The 21763-nt window shown below is 37.6% G+C and overlaps 1 protein-coding gene across 2 annotated transcripts; it reads right to left on the reverse strand.

The window, feature by feature from the left end:
- Nucleotides 1–297: 297 nt before the first annotated feature.
- ZNF326 (zinc finger protein 326) lies at nucleotides 298–20988 on the reverse strand. Of its 2 annotated transcripts, XM_085232251.1 has the most exons (13): nucleotides 20799–20988; nucleotides 20245–20319; nucleotides 14912–15038; nucleotides 12416–12821; nucleotides 9566–9764; nucleotides 8989–9023; nucleotides 7997–8084; nucleotides 6471–6585; nucleotides 5167–5314; nucleotides 4853–4952; nucleotides 4177–4307; nucleotides 3233–3328; nucleotides 298–1020 (listed from the first exon to the last, which is right to left on the reverse strand). In XM_085232251.1, the coding sequence occupies exons 1-13, from the start codon at nucleotides 20812–20814 to the stop codon at nucleotides 859–861; spliced, it is 1698 nt and encodes a 565-aa protein (XP_085088377.1). In that variant the 5' UTR covers nucleotides 20815–20988; the 3' UTR covers nucleotides 298–858. The 2 variants fall into 2 exon arrangements, with proteins under 2 accessions (XP_085088377.1, XP_085088378.1); XM_085232252.1 differs by lacking the exon at nucleotides 20245–20319.
- Between the last annotated feature and the right edge of the window lie 775 nt (nucleotides 20989–21763).

The following is a 21763-nucleotide window of genomic DNA, read 5'->3' on the forward strand; positions in this document are numbered from 1 at the left end:
TTAACACAAATGTTCCCCAAAAGAAAGGAGCACAAACTGCATATATGATGACATTTTGAAAAAAATCCCCATGATGGCTGCAAGAAATTATGCAGTTATTTCTATTAATATTATCATATTTAGATGAAAATGCTAGGTGTAGTCTGAATGCATAGAAAAAAAAAAACAAAAACTAACATCAAACAGTAAAATTAACTTCTAAATAATCATAGTATCAATTAAGAATTGATTCAAAACTTGTTTGGTAGCCTGCATGGGGAAATCCTTGAGATACTTAACTATAAACACTTCAAACAGTAACGTTTCTTACATGTTTTATTTCTACAAACTGGTACATTTTATCACAAAAAGCTACAAGGCATATTATAACACATATTCTATTATACAGAGTGCAATGCAGTTCCAAAACAGCCACACTCAACAGCACAATATTTGAAGATTACTCTTTCTGTACTGAGGTAAACAAACTTATGCCATACAGCATTTAAAATATTTACCCCCAGACGATCCTTCCAAATGATTTGATCAAAAATTATTATATATCAAACTTTCAATGCACACATCAAAAAAATAGGAAGCTTAAAAAAATATACAACACAATGTTTAATCAGCTTTAACAGTCAGTTTGCTATAAAAAGCTCAACTAAAATAATCTTAATTTCATTTTAAACAAAATCAGAAACACAAAGGAATTATATGAACAAGTTCTCCACAGAATGGAATGCATGCATACGGTGGGGAGTCTTAACAACGTTCATTTGAGACTATTAAAAAGTCTTAGCCACTTTAGAGCAGAAATAAAAAGCTGTTTTGCCCTCCCTCCCTCCCCCAATATATTTTTTTCTCATTTTCTTGCATTTAATTATCTTCAGTGTGGTCTAAAGTAAAGTCAGTTTGCTCTTCAGTTTCTTCCTCCTCTTCTTCCTCCTCTTCTTCCTCGCCCTCAGCTGGCTCTTCAGCCTTGTCTTCTTCTGTCTGCTGCTCCTGAGCCTGATCACTGATTTCAAAAGGATTTTCACCCTGGATGAAAAAATTTAAAACGCTTTAAATATTTGTTCCAAACAAACTAAAACAATGTTTATCATTTCAGTGACTGAAGTGGTACATAGAAAAATCCCAAAAATATATAAATATATAAAAACACAAAATTCAGCACTCAGTAAATTAAAACTACATTTTCAAATTTTTGAATCTTTTTAAGACCAACCAATGCTTTCTTTCCTCCAAAATTCCAATCAAATCTGAATATTAAAATAATCCCTTTTCAGATGTTTAAACACAACGAATAATCAATAATAAAGAGTAACATGAAATATTAGGAGTTTCTTTGCCCTTTCATGTTTGAATAGCTGACAGAGTGACTGATGTGAAAATGACACCACCAACTTGCTACATCAGGATTTACAATTTTGCATAGAGAAACTCAACAGTGTAATATGAAAAAAAAGAACGTCTTTGGTGGTTAAGTTGTATCAGTAGTCATTAACAAAAAAATAATAATTAGAAGATCTTGACTTGCAATTTTGCTCTTTTTGTCAAAGGGATTTGTCAAATTCATTACCTGCCTTTCAGAGTTGCACCTAGTCTACTCAACAGTCTCACAGGACTTCCCTGTTTCAAGTTTTTTCTTTCTACTCTGCATATGCAGGATAGACAAAACCTTCTGAAATGGTGGGCTTTTTTATTTTTGTTGGTGGTAGTTTTGGTAGGCTCCTCCCCTGTCCGTCCCCCCCAAGACAAACAGACTCTTTCAATTGGCAGTTCTTTATACATGGAGATAAGTATGAGAGGGAATTGTATAACTTGAAGCTGTATGTGTGTATAATGTTCAAGGAACACCAATGAAGCACTCTGAAAATGGTAGCACCCTCCTTAGGAAGGTGATCTTGCCTTTATCTACTGACAAACAGCAAGTTTCCATCCCTCATCCCATCAATCCCCCACTAGGGGGCTGTAAGGAACAACACACATGAAACCATAAAAAAAATACCAGCAGAGACGGTTGGAAATACATTCAAATATTTGAAACCGTGCTAGCTGGTCGTCACCTTTTCTTCTTCCTAGAGAAGTTGTCTGAAACCAATTCATGCATTTCATCATCTACAACTGCTCAGAGCATAACTAAATTTGATTTTCTAGATTAGAGTTAAATTCTGCATTGGCTCACACCTGTCATATTTCTGCAAGGCAAAACTGCTCTTTCTGAAAGAATCCATTGGTTAGGCACAAGGAAAGTTACAAGCCAATTAATCATAATTAGCAAAAACAACCAACAGCGTTACTACAAAAAGATACATATCTGGACAGAAAAGAAAAAAACATTTTTGCCAAAACAAATTCACCTATATTTCTCAAGCTGTGAATTTGCAGTGCAGGCTGCCAAGCCTTTTAAAGTTTTTTATCACAACTATTTCTGTAAACTTCCATGAATTCTAGAAATTCTGAGGAATATTAGACAAGAAGCATACACAGTACTTTACTACAAAGTCTATGTAGGAGTCTGCTTCTGGACAAGGGTTAACTCATTTGTAAAGTGTTTTGTGTTCTACAGTAAGTATTGTGTAAAGATACTGATAATATTTCCCTAAAACTTGACTTCACAGAAATGACTGATCAAATATTGACCAGATGTATATAAACGCAACCTCAAAAATGTAACTGGTAAATCTGAAAGCGGTCATTTTTTCTGCAAATAAATTAAGTTAAAGCCTGTGGTCCCATGATGCATCTTGGTGCTCCTTCCCACCAGTGTGGGACAGGTGGTACTGAGAACTGGAACACCTCTGCAGATGTGCATGCAGCCTTGGTTGATGTGCTTGCTAGATACACAGACAGTATGGAATTAAAACTCGGAGAGGGCTGTTCGGCTACGCATAGTTGTTTTCACTTTAAGATGAGTTCTTGTTTCCTTTCTGATTTATGTGTTCTGTGGAGACATTCAAGGCCAGGCTGGACCAGGCTCTGAGTAACCTGGTCAGTGCGTCCCTGTTCATGGCAGGGGAGTTGGACAAGTTGACCTTTGAAGGTCCCTTTCAATGACTCTATGATTCTATGATTTAAGGCAACGATATGAAACTGGAAAAATACACTACAGTACATTCAATGTGTGAACAACCAAGATGGCAGAAACAGGAGACAGAGCACTGAGGTTAAATTCCATCTATATGGATGAAACGGTGATGTCACTAATATTACAGACGACAGCATTTTATTTTTCTTATTCACATCTTACCTTCACATACAGCTCATATCGTGCCTTGACTATTGGATTATTCAAGATACTGGTAGCAGTAAGAACACTCTCCCTTTTTATTTGTTCTCTGTAGGCCTAGAAAACAGATTTTACAGTGAATAACTATAACAAACCTGTTCTAATTGTCACAAATTTCTATTTGTGGTCTGTTTCTGGAAGGTAAATCATGAAAGTAGTAGAAGATGAAATGCTTACTCCTGGCATTTAAGTCCAAACTACATAATAATGCTATCAAACTTAATTCAGTTTAAGTCCTATACAACAAACTACAAACAATCATGCACCTGTCTATTCCCAGTTATCTGTTCTCACCTATAGACAACATACATATTTCTCCATCACAGCCTAATACAGCTCATAATTACAAAAGCTCAAGAAATGTGTTAGTTTGGAAATCTAACTTATTGTGACAACTGAGATGATTTTTCTATTTATGCTACTCTTTAACTCCTCTACCAACAATAGAAGCATATCAAACTGTAACAGGATACAAATCCATACTGCTGCTAATTCTACACTACTCTCACCTTTTTCACATTAAAAGGTGAATAGACAATCCAAAAAAAGACATCAGTACTGTTAACTTACTGGAAAAAAGTATTATGTTTTACAGTTATAATTGAATAAGATTGACACCTCATGGCAGCAAAAAAAAAAATATAATCCCCTGAAATAAAAACTTAGTTATTCTTAGTAACCTTCTCAGAATTCACTATTGACAGCTATCAAGTACACCAACTTTTCATTAACCGTAGGTGTTCAAATGCCAGCTATTTCATGAGACATTTACAAAGGGCATTCCAGATTTTTAGAGAAATAATGCTAGCACAGTTTAGAAATGGCTTACTCTGCTCACCTACTATAAGATTATATTTTTACTATTACTATTATTTCTTCTTTTTAAGTAATATGCAGTATCTTACTTGTTTTCCTTTTGTGTGATCAGGAGACTTTAAGTGCTGCTGAACAGAACTGTGCAGTGCAGGAACATACACACTGCAAGCACTGCAGTGAACAGTCTCAACTTTCATCATATGGTCATCAGCAGTAACCCCTGCCAAAGAACACATAACAAGTCATTAACATGAAATGTGTCATTGCAGACAACTGGAAGAGGGATTAGCTACTCTATATCAGGAAAGTTAGAACTTTCAATTGTTAAACACATCAAACTAAACCACAGGGGAATATTCATGGAAATTCAGGCATCAAAACTAGGCTCACTGAAGATAACGTTGAAAGAGGACGTATTTCCATCTGGATACTCCAATTGCTTCTCTCCACAAACTATTTATAAGACTCAGGCAATTATGTTTGATGCCTGAGGTTATAAAACATGAACACTTACCTGCCTAAATAGAGGAAGATAACATTACAACAATCAGAAGTTTGAACTCTCTCAAACACCACCTGGTTTTTAAAATCTACAATAAACAATATTCTTAACACACATTTTAATACAACAAATAAACCTTGAAACTCTCAATTTTTCACAAAGCAGCTGAATTAGTTTTAGCCCCGAGATTAATAGTTTATTTCCTTGTTTCTCCAAGCCTGACATCCACAATACATGCTACCACATAAAGAGCATTTGCTCACCTTCCATGATATCTTTTTCAACAGCTTGAGTATTTTCTGTTTGGTTACTTGTCTGTTGTTTACGCATAGCTGTCTTCTTGAATTTATTCACCATACACTCCTACAGAGAACCAGAGAAAACGGTTATGCAACTAACATATGAGTATTTATGTTCCAGTAGGAACTTATGGTTAAAATATTACTCAGAATAATATTAAATTATATATAATAACAATAACATCAATTAAGCATATTTTGAAAACTAAATAATACATTCTAATTACACTCTAATGTAAAAGTATTTTGCAAGTTAAAAAAAAAATCCCTTTTCTTACATGAAGAAACTCCATCACTACTTTGTCAAATTTGGTTTGCTTCTGAATATGATCCAGTGTTTCCTGGTGAGCTGCACTCTCCAGATGGGATTCAATTTCTTTTTCTTCAAATGTTCGAAATTTGCAAAATGAGCAAGTAAATGCCATTCTAGCAAGAGAAAGGCAAGAAATAATATTAAAGAAACATCCTTCCCACAAAAGATTGAAGGCCTCACAAAACTAATCTGAAACAGAATAGGAAAAGTATTCCTTGCAGAAGCCTAAATGGAAAAAAAAAAAAGTCCAGTATTTTACCATTAAAAAGCATATCTACTACAAGTCCCAAATATAAAAAAGAGCTACTCTAAGACTAATTACCTTTCCATGTAGGAGAAAAACTGCTAGACATTTTAAAGTCATTAGCACGCTTCACTATAGCAAAACTAAGATAAGTTATAGAACTACCTACACATTTTTGCTACAAAACAGCTCACTATACATATCAAAACTGAATGAGGTCAGTTTTGTATCAGCTTAAGTCAGCATTAACATAAATTTGTTTAACTGAAATGTATACTTCAAAAACAGTACCATTCTAAGTTGGTTCTCAAGTGTTCAGTGATGCATTTGTCAGGAAGAAGTCAGTAATTCACATACTTCCTGATACAGTAGGGGACAAGTGAATCATAAAACATCTTGGGTTGGAAGGGACTTTAAATATCACCTAGTTCCAACCACCCTGCCATGGGCAGGCACAACTCCCACTAAATCAAGTTGCTCAAAGTCCCACCCAATCTGGCCACAAACACTTCTCAGGGATGAAGTATCCCCAGCTTCTCTGGGCAGCATATGCCAGTGCCTTAGCACCCTCATCATGAAGAATTTCTTCACCAATTCCTAATCAAAATGCACTCTATTAGAGAAACTGTTACCCCTTGTCCTCTCCCTGAGCAAAAAGTCCCTCATGTTTCCTATAGGTCCCTTTAAGTACAATAAGGCTGCTATTAGGTCTCTCCCCACCCCCAAAAGACTTCTCTTCTATAGACTAAATGACCCCAGCTCCTTTAACCTGATCATCCTTGCGAACCTCCTCTGGGCCCTCTCTAACAGGCCTATGTCTCTTTCTTATGCTTTGGGCCCCAGAGCTGAATATCCAGTCTTCTAAATCAAGAGATTCGGGTGCTGTTTATTTCTGTTTGTTTGTTGGATTTATTTTTCATTTAAAAATAGTCCAAAAGTTCCTTTCAGGAACAAAGACATATTCTTACATAATAAGGATAAGGCAGAAGAAAACCAAAGCACACAAGACAAATTACAACACAAACCTGTATCCATCACCGTACTTCTCGCTGTTTTTTTCCCTTCTACGCCTTTGCTTCTCTCTTCTAGCCTCAATTCGCCGCTTTTCCTCCTCTTCACTTTTAGCTTCTCCTTTGGAATCTTAACAGACAGAAGGATTTTAAAACATCGTGTACTTCCCAAAAAATCCATCTTTCCAGGGAAAGCACTTGCCTTCCACATTTCTGCCACAAACACCCAAAGAACAGTGAAAAATGCAGAGAAAGGACCTATACCAAAATGGTTTGAAGGCCTATTTAAATGCCATAGAAGTTCTCTTTTCCTCCATTACAGAAGACAAATTAAAACATCTACTTCAAATAGTTCTAGATTACACTCACAAGAGAAAATTCAGAGTAAATCAAATCCAATTCTGTTGTGCCTAGTTATTAAAGGCCTTTCCCAAGCAAGTAAGCAGAAAAGGGCACAGAGAAAAGCACCAGCAAAAAAGCTTTGTTAAACAATCATCTAGCACATACGTAGGAGTGCAGACAATTGACCACAACATGTTTCAGCAACACTAAAGTTTGCAGACGTAGATCTTCTGCAGAAGTGTACTTATGTTTACTTCTACTTCTAACGCCTATATGCAGTAAGAATATTAAAATATGATTCAGATAGTTGTTTCAGAGCAGTTAAAAAAAAAAGGAATCGCTTGTTCTTCCTGTGCATATAATACATAAAATATAATCTGTCTGCATCCAAATAGTAGCAGAAAGGAAGACACAGCAGGGTAATATAAGAAAACTGGAGACTAGTGAAAAGCTCTGCAGGCTTAGAAATGTCACTAAGATTGAAAACATTTCTAATGACTAACAGTTTACCCTTTATTCCTGATGAATGCTAAATCTTTTCATTTTGTAGCAGAATTGAAAAAAGTGATCTGATCCAGACATGAGAAAAACTCCTATCCAAAATTGTTGGGTTCTTTTTATTACCATAAAAGTTCATTTAAAAAAAAAAAAAAAAGGCAAATCAAAAACAAACAACAACCAGACTTCCCACAGGCCTCAGTATTTCAATTTTACTTACTCTTACCACCAATCCCAGAAGCATCCAAAGAATCACTTGTTGTACTGCTTCTGCAGCAGTACAACATTCTGTGGAGTAAACTAGCCAGTATCCTACTCCTCAAGCACCCATACTGTTACAAGCTGGGGAAATAGAAGCCTGTGCCTACATACAAGCTGGTACCACACAGTGAGGCTCCCACTTTCCTTCAGTGTACTTATACCAATTTTTAAGCAGTGGAAAAATGTATGCAATTTTTAAAATTTCTAAATTTGGATAAAGGATCCAAAATGCGAATTACAATGCAGAGACAAAATAAGCAATGGTTAGATATTACAAACCCTGTTCTTCTCCATGGTCTAAATGCATAAAATCTGTTAAAAACAATGAGTCATGTTGTGCAGTAACCATTAGAAGTCATAAATACACACCAAACCTATTCACTCAGTCACATACAAAAAGATATCTATAAAACCTTACCTGACAAAGCCAACTGACTTACCTCCAAAAGTCTGATACCCAACATCATAAGCATCTCTTGTAAAGTCTTCATATATAACAACTGCACCACTTGTATCCACTTCAATTTCCTAATTTAAAACCACAAAAGTCATGAAAAAGATGCGATGCCATTCTAAATCCAAAAAACAGCTTAAGTCACTTTAATTCAAATAATCTGCTACTTTTTCATTTTAATCAAATATGATAAAGTGTACAGAGTAACTACATATAGACTTAATGTACCTCAAGTACTTGTAACCTCAAGTTACACATTAATCTTTAGTACATTGATATACATATGAATTTATTTCATAAGCAAAATACCACCTTCTACACAAGCCTTCTGACTTCCAACTCAAACTTACAAATACTTTGTTGAGAATACATAAATACCTCCAGAACAAGAAGGAAACGATGTTTCAGTCTCAACACTGAGAAAAGATACACACCCTGAGCTTAATAATCACATTTCTTGTATACTGTTGCAACTGATCTTCCTGTAAGTGGGAACTAATCTTTGCACATTACCAGAGACCATCTGTTAACAGTGACCTCCTTTCCATTTACTTTCTCTCCTTAATATGTCCCACGTCTGATCTATTCTCTCTCATTGTAGTAGTTCCCATCATTTTCTACTTAAATTTCCTAACTCCAAGCAGGTCACAGATATGTGAAATCAAGCTGACTACCCATAACAATATGGGGAGTGTTCACATCATAGTTATATCACAAGAATAGCCTGTAAGTCTACAAATACATTTAAAACTCACTTTTGACAAGATATAGCACAAGTTACACCTTTCATTCAAAATCAGTAAGATTTTATGCCACCAAATTGAGATAGTTTAAGATAAAATGGGAAAAAAGTTTACAAAAACTTTCATAATTAAGAGCTTAGTTCTTAAATGACTCTAGCTTAATAATTACCTGTATTAAGGTATATTATACAAACTTCTGAATTAATCAAACATTTTCCAGTTCTGAGAGTCTTACCTCTACAGTAGAATCCTGGAAAGATGACTTTGTATCTATAAGCATAAAATGAGAAAGAAATAAATAATACAAAACTGCTGTTTAATATCACTATCAATTAATTTTAAAGCAGCCAAGTTATTCAGGAAAAAAAATATTATCCTACATTTAAGACAGTCTACATCTACAATTTATCATATCTTAATAGCACTAGAAATAAAACCAGATATCCACATGAACAGACAATCCATACTTTTAGAAACAATCACTGCTATTTAATTCCAAAAACGAAGAAATAATAACTTTTTGAGACAGGTTAAAATGATTTCTAAAAAAAAAAAAAAAAATCACTGAAATACATCCTATGTTGTGTGCATCAGTTTTCTGTTACTTGAAATACACTTTTTTAGTTTTCAGCTACATTACATTGCTCAGAGCACCTTTCAGTGTAAGTCTTAACAAACTGCACTAAGCCTCTCAATAGCTAGAACAGTTACAAAACAGCACATGAAGACTTCTTCCTGAATATTAAAACTAAATAATTGCTAGTAATTAAGCAGTAGTAATTTTTACTTAACACTGGCTCTTTATCACTTACTAGATGATTTTTTCTGTGTCAACTTCAAAATAGGTTTTGTCATTTTGGGTTTCTTGATAAATGTCCCACCAGGTTTGTTGTATGGCTGTGGCATCATTTTCCTTTTTATTCCTCTTGCAGCAACTGCTGCAGGGCTGGGTTTGTTATGATAGTCAACAACAATTCCAGGTCTGTGCATTCCTCCAAAGTCTCCCATATGCTGGAAATTCGTGAAAAGCAGGTATTAGTATATGAAATCAATAGACATATAACAATTACTTGGCACAAGTGTTTATAATTAAACTGTAAACTAAAACGTGCATTCTGGAACAAAATGCAGGGGAAATTTAAGCTTCCAATTTTAATGTTTGTGCAAAGGCTGTGTGGGTGTTTGTCCAGTAAAATACACACACACATATATATAAACTGTGTTTCTGCTTATTCAGAACCGTTGTCCAACACGATGAACATGCCTGTCAGTCTCAGCCTAGCATCTTTGCTTCCCTCTTCAGATTTTCTACATGAAAACTTGTCCTTCTGTGAAAAAACAGCTAACCAAGTCATTTTTTCCTACATTTAGTAAACAATCATTTAAAAAAAAAAAAAACAAAAAACCTTCTTTATGCCGAATGATCAGCGACTGAAAACTTAATAAAGGTTGTCCACTGATAAACTTGAAGGAAGTTCAGTCTCTCTTTTAATTAATCATTCCAGGATGATGCATGACAGTGAATTCAAAAGATGTGCTTCGTACGAAAACCATGCCAGCAACAGGAATGAAAATTCATTTGAAAAACTAAGCCTTTCTACCATATGTGAAATGCTCTAGAGACATTTATGGACATCTGTTTACAAAAACAACCTCTCTGAGTAATCTGAAGAGGGAGAAATTAGGCAGCCATTTTTTCCCAAAGCGCCAACATTTTTCTTAATACTAGCTCAACTATTTGATAAATAAAGGGCAGAAGGGAGCCCGTTGACTGGTTGGGTATATTGGATAAGCAGAAATATTCTCATCACTGTGAGAAGAAAATTACTGCTACACTAGCGAAGTTACGTTAACATGAAAATAACTTCAAACATACTTTCCACAAAATGTATGCCCATTTTATTAGCAGATTTTAAATCACAAAGTGAATGTACCAGAACAGGTTACTTGTCTTAATCAGAAGTCCATGCACAAGATCTCCACGTTAATTTATTTAGTTGAGATACTTACAGAACTACCTAGCATGTACATTTACGCTGCATGTATATAAATTTGATATGAAGTTGGCACTTGAATGATTTCAAGTACTTTTTTTTTTTAAAAAAACAGTATCTATTAAAGGTGCAATGCATTTTAAATATAGTAAGTAGTTTAGTTCTTATGTAATAAAGGACAATGCAGAGGCCCACAAAGATAGATTTCAAAAAGCAAAAACAAAGAAGAAATAAGGCTGCTTGGTCAAAATTTTGCACAAAACTTTCAGATCCAAACGAGTTCTGAAAGGATGGCATCAAAGCTTAGGAATCAAGTGCTTTCAGCTTGACAAGTAAAGAAATAAGAAGATCAGACTATTTCTAAAACCATGCTACATGCTAGCTAGTAGCCATGTGCAAACCTGAGCTAAAATTTGAATACGACAACTACAGTATACAAGAATGCAGCAAAGTAAATCTTCTGAAACAAAACCAACACACAATTAGGTACTTTAAAAAAAAACAGTAAAAATAAACAAATAATCTTCCTCTACACTTTGAGCTACAAACAAGTTGTGAAGTTTAACATTAAAGAATCATTTCCCAAAGAAATATGGCACACAAGAATTTAAAAAGTGAAGTTGCGTCTAGAGGCATAGACAGAAAAGCGCTCACTGAACTCTTTATGCTTTGAAATTAAAAATATATATATCAGGATTGAGATTATAAAACCAATGTAAAGGGACACCATCAACTTAAAGTTCATACTTCTGTCAAGATGATTTCTGAATTCTCTCCAATTTTTCCTCTAACTCATTTAACTTTAAGCATTACTGCTCCAAATTGTCTGTGATCCACTATTTGTGTATGTTTAATACTGACATACTTTTTATATCCTACACTGGAAAAGAAGTCACTGAAAAAGAGTTACAACACAGCTGCAAAATAAAACACACACAACTAGGAGGACTAGCAACATTATCTGAAAATCAATCTCAAGTCTGTGAAAGAACTGATTTCAAGTTGATGATGCCCCTTTTAATGATGTTTCAATTTTAAATGAGAATCACTGTAACAGCTAACCACCTACCTTCACAATTTCCTCCTCATCATTCCTTCAATACACAAGTCATGTGCATTTTTCAATATACAAGCACATGTTGAACATATTAAAGATTTAGCTAAGATTTTTACCTTTACAGAAAACAAAAACTACTCTAGCATTCACAACCTGGGTTTTATTTTTTGCATATACATTGCACCTTTAACCTACTCAAAACTTCAAATGGCTTTGAATTAAACTTTTACAATATTCAAAGATTTCCCCACCAGCAAGAAGGATGCTAGTGTTTACAAGGAAAAATGCAAGTCCTTTTAATCCCTTTTAGACCAAACCTATTACTTTTATCTTCACCTTTCACACAAAAGGAGAGATTTAATAAACCTTATCAACTAGTCTTCTATTACTCATTACTTTCGAAAGAGAAAGAGACTGCGTTCTACTTGAAGACAGCTTCAAGGGGGGTAAACAACATCATCAACCATGATAGTTTGCTTGGACAAAAAAAAAAAAAAGACAACAAAAACACAACACACTGTATTGAACAGTGTATCAATTTTATAGCAGTGGTCTTGAAAGGGTTTAAAAGAGTGTCTAGTGAAAAGAATCTGAAAAGATTCTGTACTTACTCCTCGGCCTCGGCCTCTGCCTGTTGATGGTCCTCCAAAAGCATCATAGTTTCTGCTTCCAAATCCACTTTCAGGATAAGCAGGCGTTCCTCTCCCCCGAGAGCCTACAGGTGCAGGCTTCATATGGGGTGAAGAAAAACTGCTGTAGGAAGAGTAACTCTCTCTTCCTCTGTCCTCCATAAACCCAGGCCTCAATTTTGAACGGGAGTAAGGTGCTTCCCAGCTAGACCCGCCCTGGTTTCTACCTCCGAAAGAGTCAAGGCTATTCCGGTAGGAGTTGTCAAATCGACCACCATAACTACCTCCGAAGCGGCTTTGTTCGGGTTCATTATAACCATAGCCAGATCTGTACAGATCTCGCCCACCCAGAGAAGACCCGGAGTCGTAAGACTCATAAGGTCCAAACCTGGAAAAGTTGCACAGTGAGGAGAAAAAAAAGTAAGCTTACTAAAGTTATACATTTCAAAAGACAAGTTATCAGTTGACATTTATCAACTAAAATCAATTTACTACTATACTGGTCTGTACAGTTGTGTTATTGTTTAATCTTGATTAGGGCTGGGCAAATGACACTATGACCAGATAGAAAGCTATCTGAGCCATTTTTGCTACAAGGAATTCTAAAGTTCAGTATGCGTGAACTTTGCTTAGTTAAAATTTTCGGCAACATTTGCTAAAATATGATTAGAGCCCAGCCCTAGTCTCATGACAATAATCACCTGCAGACATTCACAGGCCAGTCAAACTCTCCCTTCTTCAAAATCATGCCCTCATAGTTTAACAGTTAAACAGCAGTTAAAAGGTGGCTTAGCTCTCAACTGAGAGAAGAACATTTTATTTATTTATTTATTTTTAAGTGGTACAGTTGTGAATCTTAAACATCCCAGAACTCTGATTTTAAAGAAAAATTAAGTGCTCTTCCATTCATATTAATACTTTTTAGAAATCTCCTTCCCTGTAATATTCAGTATCCCATTAAAGGTTCACCATCTTCAACATACATATATCTTTTGTTTGCAGACCATTAAGTCTAGCAACTCAGGATTTTTGAAGTCTATCACAATCCATGCACAGTGAGCAAAAATACAGCCTTTGAAATTTCACAGTAACGAAACCAGGAGCTGAAATCTTTAGCTATTTACTAACAGTTTGTTTCACTTTAGAAGAGAGTCAGGCTGAATATTATCTGTATTTGTAACCAGTTGGAAGGGAAACACATAGTATCCCTACAGAGTTACAGTAGGTGATTCAGCAGGAGCTGGGATAGACAACCCCTTCACTGTTAAAATACAAGCTAGAACAGACTCAGTGCCTGGATCTACAGGAAACTGAACACCTTCATTTTAAAACATCTTGTAGAAGACCCAGAACTACACAGAAAATGACACTATCTACAGAAAGAGTCCATGCACAATATAAACGTTACATGGCAAGAGATATTTCCATGTTCAAAGTCATTCAACATCAATCATATGCAGATTACTGTATGGTAGGTACAGCTCATTCCTGATACTCTGCTCAGACTTTCAAGTCAATCTTAATGCTCACTAATAAACAAATTAAACTGAACTAAAATGTTTAACGGGACCATGCAGCAAGACACAACATTTCTCCAGCCTACCTACTTAGTTCTGTCCTTGCCCAGTGGCACTGCAGTGACTACAAAGAAGAATCATAGTGTAGGCTGGCTAGAGTCGGACAAGAATTCAAAGGCGCACACAAGAAAACCATCAGATTATCAAAGTTTTCTTCACGTGTTATTTCCTCTGAGATAGAATCACTACTCTGGAAAGCATGCTTTTTTGAATATGATACTGACCCCTCAATCAAATCAGCTCCTTCTCACTGTTTTTTTTTTTTTTTTTGGTGTTTTGTTTTTTGTTTTTTATCTGAAAGAGCAACAGGAATAATATCCTAGCGTTAAATACACAACTTTAAGACCACTGCATCAGAAAATTTATTTTTAGACCAATCCATCTTACAAAGCAGCCTAAAACAAGCACACAATTTTGAGTGTAATCAGTACCTGCCAATGAAATAATCTGGACATGACTTTCAGATTCAATACCAAGATCATTTGAGCACGCCACATTCAAACCAAAGAGCACATATCCTAAATGTTCCTTGAAAACGGAATGTTGATAGATTCAGTCTAAGGCACTAAACCAATTAGGTCTAGTCTGCTATGTCAGAAACAGTATGTCAGGCCAATCAGCTACGAATTACTAACCATTACAAAAAAATAAAAAAATCCATTTTCATTCAAAGATACATTGTTTCACTGTCAAACATTTCCACAAAAGTGTTGATTGTTACAATCTAGCTTTTACAGTTAAATATTTGCCAGTAGTTAACAAATACGAAGATTCAGAACAAAAGTGTTCATAAAAAAAATCATAACAACATGCCTCAGGAACACTTAAGTTAGACAGCAGAATTATTTAAACTTAAAAATGGATTTAAACAATTCTTGGGAGAACTGAAGGATCATTTTACCTGTTACCACCACCACCACCTCCTCCGCCTCCACCTCCATGACTCTCCATCCCATAGGACTGGTTAAGGTAAGAGTCCATGGATCGTGGGCCACCATAGCCTCCATGCCCATAATCACGGTCCATGTCTAAAAAAAGAGCAGAAAAATGTTTATTAAGAAAGCAGGAAAGAAGTCTTACTTAGTAGTCTAGCTTATACTCTTAAATAAACCATTTAATTTTTGCCACAGTGCTTACAAACAAAATACCAAACTTTCAGTTGTGAGTTAATTTCAATACTGAGGGAAGCCGTGCATCTTTGTCATTGTACAAACACCTCTTAATTGAAATCGAGATCACTTTTTTCCCCAGTAGATCAGGATTATTGTTCCATCAGCTGGTGTTCAGACACAAGTTAAATTAAGAGAACTAAAATGAAGAAGCTAGATGAAAACATCAGAAGTTAGCACAGAATGATGACCACTTCCCGCTGTCTAGTATGACACACAGTTCAGACACCTGGCCATACAACACCACAAGAAACACATGTTGACAGAGGTGCTAGTTCAAGGTCACAACGCATATCATGCTGTTGTGCAGACACTGTATGTAGGCTCCAGTCCAAAGAATTTTACCCATTCTAGCACCAACAAAAACCCACCACAACCAGCACCGAGTTGGAGCTGACCAACTCCACAAAGATGGTTGTATTTTATAGCTGAACTGATGTCACTTTATGACATCTTTGTATCTTGTAAGGAAGTCAGGCAAAAGAGCCAAGTTTCTCCCCAGCACTGTAAGTGCTCTGTAAAAGCTCTAAGATAGTGCCATAGCTCTGCATAACAAGCGTGATCCAGTCCTCCCACAGCATATGCTATTTCGCTTCAGCAGCATCTGAGTGACCCAAACTGTTTCCCAGTGCTGACCAACATTAACACCTGGCAATAGCCTGTCAAGTCAAGCCTCTTAGAAAGGGTAACACAAGGAAAGACAGTCAGCAAACGCGGGAAGAATAGAAATATAACCATAAAAAGATTTGCCCAGCAACAAGAGTAGTTTCTACATTTCAAAATCTCCAAGACAGACTTTCCCACAATAGAGCAATAAGCTCAACTGAAGTAGTAAGAAACGTTCTCCATTTAAAGAAACACAGTAATTCCGTGTGCAAATCAATTTCATGGAAATAACTGTAGCAATGAATTTAGTATATACAATATTTCCTGTTTATAACTTCTCCTTAGATCAGAACAATGTTGCAAGTTACTCTCTTACATCTCTTAAGAAAGAAAACTCTACAAGTAGTATTTATCTGATTATCACACTGTTACCCAGATGCTCTTAAAGAACCTCAGCAGCCTCCAGGAAATGCAGATTTGTCATACTGAATATTCCCGTACTTGGAACTTACAACAAAGACACAGCAAAGTAGGAAAAAAAGCTGCTGAAAACACTAGTCACGCATCACACAACATCAACTTCAAGCATAAGAAGTTAAACTAAGGTATCCAATAGCACTTCCAATGTAAGCATCCAACACTCCTCCCACCCAGACTTACTGCACTGCCTTTACCTACGCTGTATGATTTAACAGGGAGTTGAAAGAAGTACAAAGATGTGACATGAAGTGACCACCTGCACAGCTTCCCACTACAAGAAACTGGAGGTAACAAATGAAAAAAACAAACAAACAAAAAAAAAACAAAACAAAAAAAAAACAACCAAGAACAAAACACAAATTGGATGCTTTCTCACAAAACAGATATTTAAGTCCCAGAGCTGCTCTTCGACAAGATGTTACTGAAAAGTTGCATGCATTTCCATGGAACAGAAAGTTTCTAAGCTACCAATCAGGCAAGGCATATAAGTATATCCAAGAAGTACTCGTGTTACCCCTTTCACATCCCCAAGTGGACAGTGTGACATGTAGGACATGGGCAAGGCAGGAAGCAGACAACTCTTTGACCTGGCCTAAGAACAAGTGCTTTTACCATCTTCTTCCATCTTTATCATTAGCTGCTCCAGATTGTTGAGCAGAACCTATTGCTCCAACCACTGGCCTCACTTGGTCATTCTGCCAGCTGCAAACTTAACCAAAGAAGATTTACAACATTTATGCTTCGCGCCCAGAGTTTGGCAAAGATACTGCATACAAATAACAAGTGTAATGCTTTTTCAAGCAGTGAGCTCTTCCTCACTTTGTGTTCTCCAGATAGGCTTTATCCTAATAGGTGAAAGGGGGAAATATAGAAGCCAGTAAATATTATCTGCACATAATCAAATAAGAATCACTTGTACAGCTTTGACTATTACAGTCTCAAGATAAATAGTCTATGAGTTCACAAACCTGACCACACCCATTGCACTCACCACTTTTGATTCTCCTGCTCACTAAAGCCAGCAAGCAAACAAAAACATCCGCACAGAACAATTTTTTCAGCCTGCAGCCTGCTCCCTGATCACTGTCATGTTAGCATCGGGTATCATCACCAGCAGAAATGCACAGAGTAAACTATTCAAGCAAAATGGGAAGATATTTCATGTGCTAAGAGAACATGCACTTAAATGCTGGGGGAAAAAAACACAATTGGGAATTGCATTACAATGTCTCATACCGAAAACAATTCTGAAGTTTTTTACTTGGGTTCTATTTAAGTTTAAAGAGTAGCTGTTTAGAAAGGAAAGCTTTGAAGAATTATTGTATCTGTATATCTATGAATACTTCCAAGAGAAAAAGAAGGAAAAAGGAATGGTTCACAGTCATTCCTAAAGTTTAAAAATAAAGAGTAAATCTCTGAACTGATGAAGTCACCGACAAAGTATCTGAAAAAGTTTGATGGAGGAATGCATCAGGTTTTGGCATCAGCAGCTTCATGCACAAATACAGCTGGATGAATGAGACGATGAGCTAAAGTACAGGAATAGAAGAGCAAACAACAATTCCACTTGTCATTTCCAAATTATATTTAAAGGTTCTTGGGGAAAAGGGAGAAAAGTTAAAACGAGTGGGGGGAAAAATACATTACCTCTAAGATTTAAAAAAAAAAAAAAATTGGGTCACTAAAAGGCAAGTTTAGTTTACAAATTAAAATGTCCATTTACATGTATTCCTTCAGTTTAAGGAAAGAAATGAAAAAATACCCAATCTAGTGGACGATTTAAAATTGCTGCAAGATGATGTCTCATTATACAGCAAAGAGAAATCAGTTTTCCTCAGGAAGAGAAGTAGGATGACAAACATGTAGTAGATAAGAATAAGGGTCCATTGGTACAAATGACTCTAGGAGACAGAGATGCTTGTAAAGAAGAAAACAAGATTAGAGGACAATGAAAATGTTCACAGCACAAAGAAGTGATATAGTTTCCAACAGCGTAATCCACATGGAGCATGTAAGAAGGGAGAAAGTTCTTGTAGTAATGAATAATGAAAAGTTTCAGTAAAACTTAACATTAAAACAACAAAAACTATTACACATCTGAAATAAAATGTACTTGCCTATAATATTTTTCATTTGTAAATCACAGTAACTACAAGCTTAAGGATTCACAACAGTAAGCAGCATTTTTTCCATTGACATCTTATTTGTTTTTTAATACTTTAAGAGCACAACCTTGTCATTAGATAGAGGAGATTTAATGCATTATTAAGTCCCACGTAAGCCAAGACACTATGTATATGAATATTAAGATTTGGAGCAAAAGTCATTTACTCCTCCGGATTACAAGAACAATAGCTATAGAAACCAAAATATTAACATTGTCATAAAATTTATTTGACAGCTCACATCATCCATGTCTCCAACCAAACCATCAGCATGGGACAATGGCAGAATCACAGCCATCAACAGCCATCCAATGAAAGGCATGCTTCCAACCGGCTACAAATTTCCAACAGGAAGAACTCAGCCAAGACCCAGGCAAAGATGAAAGCACTGAACATTCATCCTCTGTTGCCATCTACTGGACCCCCTGCAAAATAGGCCTTTAGCCTACTGTACAGAATCAGGGTAAAACAAAGGTTTATTCATTCCTTACTAATGTATATACAATGCACAAACATTAACGTCAGATGTTGTAAAGCTCCATACATCATACTTAACTTGTTTAATTATTGTAAGTAACGTACAGCTTAATTATAACATAAGAAAGAGTATAGCAGAGGTGCACTGAAGCAATATTCTAATTGTACAAATACACGTTACTTCTCACAGGATGAGCCTAGGTTCATTTTAATGCTACTATCATCAGATCTCAGAAAAGTAGATTCTGGTTATTGACTACAGTTAACATTTGAATTAGATATTAAAAACTGCCAATTAAGAACCTTCTCTACAAAATAGCTAAGGGAAATTTAATTAGGGACCAATACAGAAATTAAAAAAAAAAAAAAAAATAGGGCCAGAGCTTTTCATTATTTATTTATTTCATTTTGAAGATAGATAATTCAAAAACAGTATTATTGGCAAAAGAGCTAAGACTCAAGGAGTACATCATAAAAACAATCATACTGCAACCAAAGATGCTTCTGTAATCCATGTTTACTCCACATAACAGCCAGCGAGTGCATCAAGAGATCCAATAGTATATATTTATTTGGTGATATCTGTAAATGAAGCTTAGGTACAGTTTATGGCAAAGGTTTTATATTAACACATTAACAACTTCTTGGTACTTGCTTGCATGCTGGCATGAAACGTCAAAATTACTTGAGTCTTACTAAACTCATAACCTTACTTATCTTACAACTGCGCATTCCTTTCAGCTGTACGTATGCAATACTTTGATAACACATAAACAAAAGCTAAGTTCTGCTCCATCACATTTATTTATATACTTTGTTTTCCTTCCTAAACTTGCACAGTAAGTTCAAAACAATGAAAATCTAGCTTCTGCTTTTCCCCACAGCTGTATAAAAGGGGGAAACATCCCCAACATCAACATGATGAGTTGATGGTTGGACAAGATGATCTTAGTGATCTTTTCCAACTTTAATGATTCTGCAATCCTTAAACCTCATCAATACCCTTTTCTTTTCAACATAAGTTGCGAGAATAAAATACAGCAGTCCATAAGAAAGCAGATTACTGACTTATGCAAAAAGCATAGTCATAAGAAAGTCTGTATCCCCCCATCCCCTCTCCTTGAACACCTCATCTCTGACTGGGAACGTGCAGGAGCCCACGCTGACATGCCCAAGACGAACATCAAGCCAGCTATCCTCTTCCAGAACACAACATCTGCAGTCATACCGCGCCACATATTTCTAATAACCCTTTATTATTATTATTATTACTTTTGTAAATACTGACTGCTCAGCCCCAATGCTTTTTACAGGTTAGATTTATTTATAGCTCATACCTGAGACTGACCCACTGGGCATGTTCACACCACAATGCATGGGGGTATCTGGGAATCTCCAATCTCTGTCTTCAGCTGGAGAGGATGGGTCAGTGAGAATGACTTAGTGCTTAGCGAGAGCTGGAGGGGAGAGACAGGGAGCCGCGGCGGAGCGGCTCTCTCTCCTGTCGGACCTCCGGTCTCCTGACACGGCCCCTCACGGAGCTCGCCCCGAGCTCCCCCCGGCCCGGCCCGGCCCTGCCCTGCCCGCGCCCCCGCCCGCCGCCCGCCCGCCGCCCGCTCGCCCCCCCGAGGGCCGCCCCCGCCCGCTCCGCCCCCGCCCGCCCGCGCCCCGGGAGGCCCTCGTCCCGCGCAGCCCTCCCGCCGCCGGCCGCCGCCACAGCTCCCCCGGCACGGGAGGGGCGGCGAGGAGGAGGACGAGGAGGTGGGTGGTGGTAGGGTTCCGTCCTGCGCGGAACAAAGCGCCCGCTGCCATTTTGAGACGCGGCCGGACCCCGCGGCAGCAGCGGGGACGGCGGCCGGGCCCTGCCCTTGCTCTGGGGGTGTGCTCTCACCTTCCCCGTAGTCCATGGCGGCGGCGGGCCCTGCTCCCTGCTCCCGCGCAGCTGGTGGCTGCGGCAGCGACTCCGGCTTCTGTCAATGGCGCCTTCCACCACAACGAGGCGAGGCGGGCCCTGCGCGCGGCAGCGGGGCCACGGTGCGCGGCGATTGGCCCGTGCGTGACCGTCACGTGAACAGCCCGACCTGAAAGGAGAAGATCCGCGCCGGCGGCGGCGCTTTATGAGTGCCGCGCGGGGTGCCCGGATCTGCGGGGTCATGCGCGAGGCTGCGCGGCCGCCATGTTAGGTGCTGGCAGCCGCCATTTTATGTTATGGCAGCGAGCCGTGTCGTACTTGGAGGCACACTGGGGTTATCAGCAGCGAAACAGCCGCAACTTTGCCACGCCTTTTTTCTCTCTAACATGTCTTCGGCCTTCAGTAGAAACACGGGGGCTATGGCAGAAAACACTCTCCTCTGGCAATCTGATGGGAGCGAGCACCTGGAGCTGCTTCCCAAAGCTCCACACGTTGTGGTGTGGAGCCCTATCCCGTGGACTATGCCAGCTGCTGCTTTGTGCTCAACTCATCTCCTCAGTAGAAGTGCAGCTTGGTGATGTTACAAACCACCAACAGAGAGGCACTCGAGCTGTCCCCTTGTCCTATTCCTGCGATGGCTGCGCTGCCCTCGTGTGTTGCTGGCCCTTTGGGGTGCCTCAGGCCTTCCTGGGGCAAACTAGTAAATAATTATTAATAGAAGGCCTTAGTTTCACTCTTTTCCCCAAAAATAGTAAACACAAGTAATCCCATGTTGAAGCATAGCCCTTCTTGGGCGCTGAAATTCTTATTTAAGCCATCTCCTTCCCTTCAATGAACCTAACATGTATCCAGATCCTCTAAATCCTAGAAGGAGGTATTTATCTTATGCAACAGGCTGCACAGAAACACTGAAACAGGGCAAAGGTAAACACAGACTTTGTTTC

This window comes from Meleagris gallopavo, chromosome 10 (genome assembly GCF_905368555.1).
Source record: "Meleagris gallopavo chromosome 10, MGAL_WU_HG_1.1, whole genome shotgun sequence".
NCBI lineage: Eukaryota > Metazoa > Chordata > Aves > Galliformes > Phasianidae > Meleagris > Meleagris gallopavo.